The 13,127-nt window shown below is 39.9% G+C and overlaps 1 protein-coding gene across 2 annotated transcripts in view; it reads left to right on the top strand.

Moving 5' to 3' along the window:
• Positions 1-13,127, top strand: part of MAP4K3 (mitogen-activated protein kinase kinase kinase kinase 3) — a 193,967-nt gene that overhangs the window by 82,764 nt on the left and 98,076 nt on the right. For both annotated transcript variants that reach the window (XM_082641992.1, XM_082641991.1), the window contains exon 3: positions 12,888-12,978. In XM_082641992.1, the coding sequence (XP_082498118.1) occupies positions 12,888-12,978 (91 nt within the window). The remainder of the gene's footprint in view (positions 1-12,887; positions 12,979-13,127) is intronic.

The raw sequence follows: 13,127 nt of genomic DNA, 5'->3' as shown, positions 1-13,127 counted from the left end.
TTCTAGTTCCATAAAAAATGCCATTGGTAATTTGATAGGGATTGCATTGAATCTGTAGACTGCCTTGGATAGTATAGTCATTTTCACAATATTGATTCTTCCAATCCAAGAACATGGTATATCTTTCCATCTGTTTGTGTCATCATTGATTTCCTTTATCAGTGTCTTAAGGTTTTCTGAGTACAGGTCTTTTACGTCTTTAGGTAGGTTTGTTCCTAGGTATTTTACTCTTCGTTGCAGTGGTGAAGGGGATTGTTTCCTTAATTTCTCTTTCTGATCTTTCATTGTTAGTGTATAGGAATGCAAGAGATTTCTGTGCATTAATTTTGTATCCTGCAACTTTACCAAATTCATTAGCTCTAGTAGTTTTTTGGTGGCATCTTTAGGATTTTCTATGTATAATATCATGTCATTTGCAAACAGTGACAGTTCTACTTCTTCTTTTCCAATTCGTATTCCTTTCATTTCTTTTTCTTCTCTGATTACCGTGGCTAGGACTTGCAAAACTATGTTGAATAAGAGAGGGAAGAGTGGACATCCTTGTCTTGTTCCTGATTTTAGAGGAAATGCTTTCAGTTTTTCACCATTGAGAATGATGTTTGCTGTGGGTTTGTCGTATATCGCCTTTACTATGTTGAGGTAGGTTCCCACTGTTCTCACTTTCTGCAGAGTTTTTATCATAAATGGGTGTTGAATTTTGTCAAAAGCTTTTTCTGCATCTTTTGAGATGATCATATGGGTTTTATCCTTCAATTTGTTAATATGGTGTATCACATTGATTGATTTGTATATATTGAAGAATCCTTGCATCCCTGGGATAAATCCCACTTGATCATGGTGTATAATCCTTTTAATGTGTTGTTGGATTCTGTTTGCTAGTATTTTTTTGAGGATTTTTGCACCTGTACTCATCAGCGATATTGGTCTGTAATTTTATCTTTTTTGTTGTATCTTTGTCTGGTCTTGGTATCAGGGTGATGGTGGCCTCATAGAATGAGTTTGGAAGTGTTCCTTCCTTTGCAGTTTTTTGGAAGAGTGTGAGAAGAATGGATGTTAGCTCTTCTGTAAATATTTGATAGAATTCACCTGTGAAGCCATCTGGTCCTGGACTTTTGTTTGTTGGAAGATTTTTAATCACAGTTTCAATTTCAGTGCTTGTGATTGGTCTGTTTATATTTTCTATTTCTTCCTGGTTCAGTTTTGGAAGGTTGTGCTTTTCTAAGAGTTTGTCCCTTTCTTCCAGGTTGTCCATTTTATTGGCATAGAGTTGCTTGTAATAGTCTCTTACAATGCTTTGTATTTCTGCAGGATCTGTTGTAACTTCTCCCTTTTCATTTCTAATTTTATTGATTTGAGTCCTCTCTCTCTTTTTCTTGATGAGTCTGGCTAAAGGTTTATCAATTTTGATTATCTTCTCAAAGTACCATGTTTTAGTTTCATTGATCTTTGCTACTGTTTTCTTTGTTTCTGTTTCATTTATTTCTGCTCTGGTCTTTATGATTTCTTTCCTTCTACTAACTTTGGGTTTTGTTTGTTCTTCTTTCTCTAGTTCCTTTAGGTGTAAGGTTAGATTGTTTATTTGAGTTTTTTCTTATTTCTTCAGGTAGGATTGTATTGCTATAAACTTCCCTCTTAGAACTGCTTTTGCTGCATCCCATAGGTTTTGGTTCATCGTGTTTTCATTGTCATTTGTCTCTAGGTATTTTTTGATTTCTTCTTTGATTTCTTCCGTGATCTCTAGGTTACTTAGTAGCGTATTGTTTAGCCTCCATGAGTTTGTATTTTTTACAGATTTTTTCCCTGTAATTCATTTCTAATCTCATAGTGTTGTGGTCGGAAAAGATGCTTGGTACGATTTTAATTTTCTTAAATTTACCGGGGCTTGATTTGTGACCCAAGATCTGATCTATCTTGGAGAATGTTCCGTGTGCACTTGAGAAGAAAGTGTAATCTGCTGTTTTCGGATGGAATGTCCTATTGATATCAATTAAATCTACCTGGTCTGTTGTGTCATTTAAAGCTAGTGTTTCATTATTTATTTTCTGTCTGGATGATCTGTCCATTGGTGTGTTACTGTCGATTTCCACTTTTATAGCTGTTAGCATTTGCCTTATGTATTGAGGTGCTCCTGTGTTGGGTGCATATATATTTATAATTGTTGTATTTTCTTCTTGGAATGATCCCTTGATCATTATGGAGTGTCCTTCCTTGTCTCTTGTAACATTCTCTATTTTAAAGTCTATTTTATCAGATATGAATATTTCTACTCTAGCTTTCTTTTGATTTCTACTTGCATGGAATATCCTTTTCCATCCCCTTACTTTCAGTCTGTATGTGTCCCTAAGTCAGAAATGGGACTCTTTTAGACAGCATATATACGGGTCTTGTTTTTGTATCCATTCAGTGAGCCTTTGTCTTTTGGTTGGAGCATTTAATCCATTCACATTTAAGGTAATTATCAATATGTATGTTCCTATTACCACTTTCTTAATTGTTTTGGGTTTGTTTTTGTAGGCCCTTTTCTTCTCTTATGTTTCCCCCTTAGAGAAGTTCCTTTAGGTTTTGTTGTAAAGCTGGTTTGGTGGTGCTGAATTCTCTTAGCTTTTGCTTGTTTGTTAAGCTCTTGATTTCTCTGTCGAATCTGAATGAGATCCTTCCCGGGTAGAGTAATTCCTGGTTGTAGGTTCTTCCATTTCATCACTTTAAATATATTGTGCCACTGCCTTCTGGCTTGTAGAGTTTCTGCTGCGAGATCAGCTGTTAGCCTTATGGGAGTTCCCTTGTGTGTTATTTGTCGTTTTTCCCTTGTTACTTTCAATAATTTTTCTTTGTCTTTAATTTTTGGCAGTTTGATTACTCTGTGTCTTGGTGTGTTTCTCCTTGGGTTTATCCTGCCTGGGACTCTCTACACTTCCTGGGCTTGGGTGGCTATTTCCTTTCCCATGTTAGGGAAGTTTTCGACTATAATCTGTTCAAATAATTTCTCGGGTTCTTTCTCTCTCTCTTCTCCATCTGGGACCCCTGTAATGCAAATGTTGTTGCGTTTAATGTTGTCCCAGAGGTCTCTTAGGCTGTCTTCATTTCTTTTCATTCTTTTTTCTTTATTCTGTTCCATGGCAGTGAATTCCACCATTCTGTCTTCCAGGTCACTTATCCGTTCTTCTGCCTCAGTTATTCTGCTATTGATTCCTTCTAGTGTATTTTTCATTTCTGTTATCGTATTGTTCATCTCTGTTTGTTTGTTCTTTAATTCTTCTAGGTGTTTGTTAAACATTTCTTGCATCTTCTCAATCTTTGCCTCCATTGTTTTTTTGAGTTCCTGGATCATTTTCATGTCATTACTCTGAATTCTTTTTCTGGAAGCTTCCCTATCTCCACTTCATTTAATTGTTTTTCTGAGGTTTTATCTTGTTCCTTCATCTGGAACATAGTCCTCTGCCTTTTCATTTTGTGTAGCTTTCTGTGAATGTGGTTTTCATTCCACAGGTTGCAGGATTTTAGTTCTTCTTGCTTCTGCTGTCTGCCCTCTGGTGGATGAGGCTATGTAAGAGGCTTGTGCAAACTTCCTGAGGGAGGGGCTGGTTGTGGGTTGAGCTGGGTGTTGCTCTGGTGGGCAGAGCTCAGGAAAACTTTAATCCATTTGTCTGCTGCTGGGTGGGGCTGAGTTCCCTCCCTGTTGGTTGTTTGGCCTGAGGTGAGCCAGCACTGGAGGCTACAGGCTGTTTGTTGGGGCTAATGGCGGACTCTGGGGGGGTTCATGCCAAGGAGTACTTTCCAAAACTTTTGCTGCCAGTGTCCTTGTCCCCGCAGTGAGCCACAGCCACCTCCCGCCTCTGCAGGAGACCCTCCAACACTAGCAGGTAGGTCTGGTTCAGTCTCCTGTGGGGTCACTGTTCCTACCCCTGTGTTCTGATACACACTCTACTTTGTGTGTGCCCTCCAAGAGTGGAGTCTCTGTTTCCCCCAGTCCTGCAATCAAATCCTGCTAGCCTTCAAAATCTGATTCTCTGGGAATTCCTCATCCCATTGTTGGACCCCCAGGTTGGGAAGCCTGATGTGGGGCTCAGAACCTTCACTCCAGTGGGTGGACTTCTGTGGTATAAGTGTTCTCCAGTCTCTGAGTCACCCACCCAGCAGTTATGGGATTTGATTTTATTGTGATTGCACCCCTCCTACCATCTCACTGTGGCTTCTCCTTTGTCTTTGGATGTGGGGTACCTTTTTTGGTGAGTTCCAGTGTCTTCCTGTCGATGATTGTTCAGCAGTTAGTTGTGATTCCGGTGCTCTCACAACAGGAAGTGAGCGCACATCCTTCTACTCCGCCATCTTGAACCAATCTCTTTCCCAAATGTTATAACTATCTTTTCCTGTGTTTTGTGAGACGGCCCAAGATTCCCCTGGTGTACAGTCTTCCTTGTCGCAGTGGGTCAGTAAACCTACTCTTGTCAGACTGCAGGCTTGTTCCTATGGTTTTTAGTCTGATGGGGCTAGCCCACTGCCAACTCTTGAGACTTAACTTCAAAAGAAAATTAAAATGGATCCAGATGAGAGCTTGTGGCAGAGCTTGGTAATAGAACTCACAGACAGCTACTTTCAGACTTCACTTTCAAGTTCTTATGTTGTCTTTTTTTTTTCTTTTTGAGTTTTAAAGTCAGAATTTTAGAGCCATAAGGTACTTTTTAGGTCATCTATATAGATGGTTGTCAGATTTTTATAGCTTTCAAAAATTTTGGTATAGAAAACTACCTGGTGGCAGGGAAGTATTATTTCAACCATCTCTTCAGCCTAACGCTCACGTTTCATATTGCAGGAAAGTAGGCACAGCATTTGTAATCTACCCGAAGCCACACATCTTATTTGTGGGTCTGATTCCTCTCTTGACCTGTTGTTCTTTAGTTTTTCACACTAAAGAAATAGTATTTAATTTAAGTTACTTGTAATTACTCATTTGTGGTATTGTTTATAGCTCTGGTTATTAAAGTAGAATACAGATGCAGACAGATAACACTGATTAATTAGGTAGCACCTCATGGGAGCACCTCTTCTAAGTGGGGAAGCTCATTCCTCTTCCAACACAATGAAAAATACTGAGATTGATGAGCAGGGAAATTCGTAGTGAGAAAATACGTTATTATGTTTTGTTTCCACAAGAGCAATGTTTATTAAATTGTAGAGCAACATTTTAAAAGTGCGACTAGGTACCAGTAAGACTCCATCCCACAACCTTTTCATGGATCTCTAAAGTTAAATGTTGTGAACCTTCTTTCCTGTCAGCCTCTGACGTGAGTTTTTTCTGTCCTGAGAGGTAGGAGAGTGCTTTCTCTCCCTTCATCTTGCGTTGTAGACTGGCCAGGCATCAGGGACGTGAGTTATCTGCTCACTTTCCTCTCTCCCTGAGAGCGCTACTACCTCCCTTGCCACCAGTTGTTTATTCCTTGCCATGTGTTTATTGCCATCATGAAGATAGTCATTGTTACATCATTTGTGATAATTACTTTTCAAAGGTTGATCATGGATTGCCTAGCCACGCTTTAACTACTAGGGCCATATTATGTCATAGTCAGCTTTGAGGCTGACTATACTGGACAGATCAGATATTTACACATTGCAGGGGAATAGTGCTCAAAAATAAAAAAAGACTTTTACTTAGTATGTCTGCCGTTTCTTCCTCCTTCCTAACCCTGTGTCACTTCAGTGATTCAGCTTTATGAATATTTATTTAATACTCAATTTACTGAGAATAGAAGATACATAGACATGGTTCTTGCCTTCAGGGAACTTGTTACCCAATGTGAAACCCAACCAGAGTGCTTGTCTAAGTAGCCTAACTGTAGGGATTTACCCGTTGAGCAGAGTGTGTGTATATAATTAGTGGTGCTGGCAATAAGGAATGGTGGTGGCTGCAACTAGAAAAACTTTATCAGTTCACAGGTCTCTGAATAGCTAGCTTTGGCTATTTACTTGTGAAATACTCTAGATAGGGACTATCTAGGCGAGATGCCGTGTGAAACAACGCTAATAGGACAGAGGAGTTAATATCTCCTGATTCACTTGGTAGGTCCCGTCGAGGTTGTGAGGTTCATTTCACTTGGGGTAATTAAGAAAGGAACAGTTCAGCTGAGTCTTTAAGGCTGGCTGGGATTTGGCTGGCAGTATAAGAGAATGGAGAGTAAGTATTTCATATGAGGATAATGTGAAAGCAAAAGTGGTATTGACTTACTAGGCCTGTTTGGAAAATAGTAGTCTCATTTAACTACAGTGGTTACGCTCTGTTTGGGCATAGTAGGAAATAAGATGTGAAAAGCAGATTGATTATAGTTTATGGAGAACCATAAATGTTATACCCTAGAGATTTAGATTCCACCTTGTGGATGATGGGATTTTTTAAAATAGGTTAGTAACGTGGTCAGCGTACACAGGACAGATTGGAAAAGAGAGACCCTCGTGATAAGAAGACTTGTTCCTGTTACAGCATCCACAGTTGAGTAACATGGAAGGCAGGGATGGACAGGATTTTAGGGTGAAAGAATAGAACTTAAAATGTGACTGATAGGTGACAGGGGACAGGGATGAGTTTTATTCGGTTGTGCTTTATGCCTACATGACCTCAAGAACAGATCAAGAATAACTATAAAACTTTATTTTAAAATCAAGTCTTGGGGACTTCCTTGGTGGTACAGTGGATAAGACTCCATGCTCCCAATGCAGGGGGCCCAGGTTCGATCCCTGGTCAGGGAACTAGATCCCACATGCATGCCACAACTAAGGAGCCTGTGAGCTGCAAGTAAGGAGCCCGCGAGCCAAAACTAAGGAGTCCGCCAGCCGTAACTAAGGAGCCCGCCTGCCGCAACTAAGACCCAGTGCAACCAAATAAATAAATAAATATTTGTAAAAATAAATTTAAAAAATAAAACAAAATCAAGCCTTGTGAGTGAGAACCACCAGAACATCCAAGAGCTTGAAGCATCTCAAAATTAGAGCTATCCCTGAATAATAGACTGTTGCTCTCGTTGGTAAGCCTGGTAAAGATAGAAGTTTTACCCATGTGTTTTGTTCACTTGGTTTAAAATCTGTGCCATGCTTTATTTTTCCTTTTTTCTGTTCTTACTCCAGAAACATTTTTGAGCCTACTACAGACCTACTTTACATACAGAGACTCTAGCCGTGTTGCTGTAATTTTTAATAGAGTAGGCCGACTCATACTGGGAATTCACTTCTGAGTTATGGGTACCTGCCTTATTTTGGATCTTCCATTAGAGCTACATAGATAAACCTGGCTCTCAAAAGAAGAGCTGGATCCAGGTAAGAGAAAAGGAGACCTATCAAGCTAGTCAGGAATCTCAGATTAAGCCATTCTTCCCTCACTACCTGGAGACCATCTGTTCCCACTGGGGAATGTTTTCTCAAAGATACCTTTAACATGAGAAGGCAGTGAAATTTGGTTCTCTGAGGATGAAAAAATCTTAATGTATGAATCACAGATATACATACAGTACATAAACAGATATACAGAATACCTGTGGCATGAAATTTCACAGGGAGAGGTCATTGGGAAAACAAGGTTTATAAACATTGCATTAGGGTAGGACTTTTTTGAGAGTGGGGATCATGTTGTCTTTATTTTTTTTTTTTTTTTTCGCGGTATGCGGGCCTCTCACTGTTGCGGCCTCTCCCGTTGCGGAGCACAGGCTCCGGATGCGCAGGCCCAGCGGCCATGGCTCACGGGCCCAGCCGCTCCGCGGCATATGGGATCCTCCCAGACCGGGGCACGAACCCGTATCCCCTGCATTGGCAGGCGGACTCTCAACCACTGCGCCACCAGGGAGGCCCCGATCATGTTGTCTTTAAAACAAAAACTAAACCTAATCATCTGATAGAAACTACTTTGGGTATACCAAGCTGGATATATTGATATTTTACTGCTTAGTTTCGGTAAGGGAATTTCTTTTTGATCCTGTTGAACCCACGTTCAAAGGTGATTCATAACTACTTATGTAAGTATAAATGATACTTATCTTAAGCATCGTTAATCATGAATACTAACTAAAAGACAGCCAAATAAATAGGCTGTAAGTTATGTTAAAAAACAAAATTCAACTGAGTAAATTTGTAGATCTAATTAATTGGTTTTTTTTTAAAGAAACTGCCACTTTTTAAAATATTTATTTATTTTTTTGGCTGTGTCAGGTCTTAGTTGCAGCATGCAGGATCTTTTGTTGCAGCGCTTGGGCTTCTCTAGTTGTGGTGTGCGAGTTTTCTCTCTCTAGTTGTGGCGCCAGTTCCAGGGCGCGTGGGCTCTGTCATTTGTGGCACGTGGGCTCTTTCTTTGAGGCGCTCAAGCTCAGTAGTTGTGCCTACGGGCTTAGTTGCCCTGGGGCATGTGAGATGTTAGTTCCCCGACCGGGGATCAAACCCACGTCCCCTGCATTGGAACGTGGATTCTCTACCACTAGACCACCAGGGAAGTCCCCCCATCTAACTGGCCTTATTCAGTGATTCATGAGTCAGGCAGCATCCCGTCTAGCAAGTGGCATGGCCCTCCTAGGAGTTGTACAAAATGGAAGGTTTTTATAGGAAGAAGGGTGGGGCAGGGGACCTTTAGCAAAATGTCCTGTGGCCAGAGAGACAAGTCGGAAAGGAAGAAGTAAAATTATCTCTTGTTTGCAGATGATACGAGCTTACATGTAGAAAATCCTAATAATTCCACAAGAAAACTGTTAGAATAAATGAATTCAGCAAAGTTGCAGGATACAAAATCAACATATAAAAATCAGTTGTGTTTATATACACAAGCAATGAATAATCAGAAAAGGAAATTAAGAAAACCTCAATTACAATCTCATAAAAGATGACTTTCTTTCTTTGGGTGACTCAGGGACCCAGACTTCTTGCATTTTCTGGGACCTCACAGTGTCATGTAGCCTGCTAATGGGAAAAGAAAGGGTAGGAAAATGACACATTATTTTTGCTCACATTCCATTGGCAAGAACTGTTCTCTTGGGCACATGATGTTGACTGGGAAATGTTGTCTTTTGACGGGATAATTGCCTCTCACCAGTAACTTCCACACTATGGAAGGGAGAGCACAGATTATTTGTGAATGGCTAGCCAGCTCTGCCACAGTGATGATGTTATAGTAATCATGTATTAGTTTCCTGTGGCTATGTTAACAAGTTCTACAAACTTGGTGACTTGAAACAGCACAAATTTATTCTCTTAAAGTACTGGAATTTAGAAGTCCAAAGTGTGTTTCACTGGGTCAAGATCAAAGTCTTAGCAGGGCTGCCTTCCTCTGAATACTCTAAGGGAGAATCAATTTCCTTGTCTTTTCTAGCTTCTAGAGTTGCATTCCTTGCATTCGTTCATTCTTGGCCTCTTCCTCCGTCCTCAAAGCCAGCAACGTAGCATCTTGCTCCTTGTCTTCTTACAGTCAAGTCTCCCTCTGCCTCTTCTTATAAGGACACTTGAGATTACATTAAGGGCCCACCCAGTTAATTCACGATAATCTCTCCATCACAAGATCCTTAACTTAATCATACTTGCATGCCCCTTTTTGCCATGTATGGTAACGTTCACAGGTTTCAGAGGTTAGGACCTGGCCGGCTTTGGGGCCATTATTCGGCCTACTACAGATAGTTAACATTTATTGAACACTTAGTATTGTGTCATGTTTATTCTGAGAACGTTGCATGTGTAAGTCTGTATTTTTCTGCCTGTCTACTTGATTTATTCATGATCTGCTCTACTTGTAGCCTTGCTTATTTTTCTCAATTAGGTTTTGTTTTTATTTTTGCTATCCTTTGGAAGATGTATTCTTCACTTTAATGTCAAAAATTTTACCGAAAACTCATAGACTCTCAGAATTGGAAAGAATTTTTCAAAATTATCTTGTCTAACCATCCCATTGTGGGGGGGGCTGTTAATTTATCCTTTAGAATGTATTTCTCTTGAACTTTGAAGAAAGTCCTTTAACTCTGTTAAGCCCCTTTGGATTAATTAATGTATTAAACTGCTTTCTTTTTTCCTACCCAAATCTACCTTTTTTCAGTTACCTTTAAAAATCAAATTGTGGAATTTTTCTTTGGAATTTTTCCCCACAAAAATACTGAATTTAGGGCCTCCCTGGTGGCGCAGTGGTTGAGAGTCCGCCTGCCGATGCAGGGGATGCGGGTTCGTGCCCCGGTCTGGGAGGATCCCATATGCCGCGGAGCGGCTGGGCCCGTGAGCCATGGCCGCTGGGCCTGTGCGTCCGGAGCCTGTGCTCCGCAACGGGAGAGGCCACAGCAGTGAGAGGCCCGCGTACAGCAAAAAAAAAAAAAAAAAAAATACTGAATTTAATTTGGCCATTGTCATAATCACATGGAGGTGACTTAATAGGACAAAAAGGATGCACTTTGGATCAAGAACATTTCCTAGGAAAGACGTAGTTGAAGGCTTAAAAAGCCATTCATAGATTTTAGTGAAACCACAGGAGTAGCAAACAAACAATGTATAAAACATGCTAATAACTGGATGAAATTAAACCAAAAGCAGATGCTCCTGATTTAGAGTCATCATGTAGTAGAATTATGTGCTATAATTATGATTATGCTATTATTATGATTCATTCAGGTAACAGCTTCATTGGTTGCATATTAGGTGCTAGGGATACAGAAATGATGAAGGTATCATCCTGTCCTAGACGATGTAACATTCCAGTGAGGACATAGACATGAAGACATTGATGCACTGATGCTTACAGGTATAATAGAAACCACAACTCAAGGTGGCTTAAACAGTACAAGGAGTTTATTGGTCATGAACAGGTATATCTGAAAATTACCAGGCAGATGAGGCTTCCTGTAGTAGCTCAATTACACAGGTCATGTGCCTTCCTCCTTCCCCCCTTTTCATGTTTCTTCTCAGTGTTTTCTGCAGATCAGTGTTATTCTAAAGCTGGCTGCCTTGGAGGTTGTGTGACGACTAACAACTTCAGGGCTGCTCTAGAAAGAGAGCTGCTGTCCTCTACCTATTAAACTAGTCCTAGAGTTCAGGCTGACTGTATTAACTTTGATCTCATGTAACCCAGTCACTGAATTGGGGAAAAGTATAATCGAAAGGCAGGTGAAAAGCAAAATTTGGAACTTTGAAAGTATTTCGTATATCCCTGAAAATTGGAGTTCGTCTCATTATGGCTTTATTATGTTTATCTTGGATTCTTCTTAATATACTGAATCAGAAATTCTTACTGGTGGGAAGTAAACCCAGAAGATCCTAGTTCAGTGATTTTCTTTTGAGATTTTGAAGGCATAAAAATTTTCTATTCTCCCTTTGGAGAACTTTGACTTTGTACTCATTTCATTGCAGAAATTACGAGTCTGACATACTGTCTCTTCTCTACGACTTCTTCCCTTGTCACTGGGGCAGTAAGGTTGGTTTTGATATTGAGTTCAGATGGTTCATGGTTAGGCTACTTTCAAGCCTCAGTTACATTTACAGTAGGAAAATGCCAGGCCAGAAGTGTCAGGGCTTGCCATAACAACCTCATATTTATGATGTAAACTTTAGTTTGGGAAACCTATTTTTGATTTTGCCACTAATATACATTTAATCAGGCTATTCATAGTATATAATGCTTTAAAAACTGAATTCGTAATACAAAGCTGCTTTGATTTCAATGTAAGCACTTCCACGTGTTCTCTTTCTGCTTAGTCTCTGGTTTACCACATTTGCATTCATGACAGTTCTGTCTCTTTCCATGACAAATGTTCATTCAGGAACCAGGAACATGTGTGACACTGTTATAGGATTGCCAGATCTTATTTTGAAGAATTTGGGCAGGGAGGGAGTAGAAGGAGAGAGATACTTGCTTATAGTCTGACCAGACTTAAGTACAATCCCATTCTACATCCCAACACAGCTGGAGCAAGGCACTCGAATACAGGATAGGCCTGTGGTGGTGGTGGGGCCTTCTGGTAAACCAGTACTGCTAGAGTAAGGCCTCTCAGCTCTGCCAAGAGAGCTGTGGAGGTACATTTGAAAGTCTTGGTGTATAAGGGTTCCTGCCCTAACTTAAAAAAGAATTGCTTCCTTGTGCAAAATTATATTAAATGTTGGGACTTCCCTGGTGATGCAGTGGTTAAGAATCCGCCTGCCAATGCAGGGGACACGGGTTCACGGAGCAACTAAGCCCGTGCACCACAACTACTGAGCCTGCGCTCTAGAGCCCGCGAGCCACAACTACTGAGCCTGCGTGACACAACTACTGAAGCCCACGCGCCTAGAGCCTGTGCTCCGCATCAAGAGAAGCCACCGCAAGGAGAAGCCCGCACACTGCAACGAAGAGTTGCCCCTGCTCGCCACAACTAGAGAAAGCCCACACGCAGCAACGAAGACCCAACGCAGCCAAAAATAAATAAATAAATAAAATTATATTGAATGTTATTTGCTAAGAAAGGGAAAACAGAATGTATTTCTAGTGTATTATATGATGATTATATCCAAGGCATAATTGTAATAATAGCAAATGCTTATCTAGTGCTTACTCTGTGTCAGATACCGTTCTAAGCATTTTACATACATTAGCCCACCTAACCCTTACAATAGCCATATGAGATAGATTATTATTAGTTTTATCCCTATTTTACAGAGGAAGAAATTGGCACAGAGAGGTCAAGTAACTTGCCCAAGTTCACACAGCTTAGTAAGGGACAGAGTTGGGATTTGAATCCAACATAGTCTGGGACCAGAGTTCATACTTTTTAATTATTGTACTTTACTTTCTGTCAAGATAGGACTGAAATTGTCATTAAAAATAATATCAATAACATTATTTTTTATGTTTTGAAACAAATCGACATTTTGAAATTTACCTACTAAATATTCAACTTGCTTATTTTTTATTCTAGGAGAAGACTTTGCAGTTGTGCAGCAAGAAATTATTATGATGAAAGACTGTAAGCACCCAAATATTGTTGCTTATTTTGGAAGCTATCTCAGGTACATTGTTTGTTTCCCTTATGAAAAGCAGTAATGATTTCCATCACCTAATACATTTAACAAAATTAAGTTAGCTCTAATACCATGTTTTGTAGTTTTCTTCATGCTTTGAAAATAAGATATTTTCATATGAATGGAATTTTTATTTA

This window comes from Mesoplodon mirus (genome assembly GCF_964341445.2).
Source record: "Mesoplodon mirus genome assembly, chromosome: 14".
NCBI lineage: Eukaryota > Metazoa > Chordata > Mammalia > Artiodactyla > Ziphiidae > Mesoplodon > Mesoplodon mirus.
The sequence above is the reverse complement of the archived record's forward strand: the minus strand, read 5'-3'. Positions and strand labels throughout refer to the sequence as shown.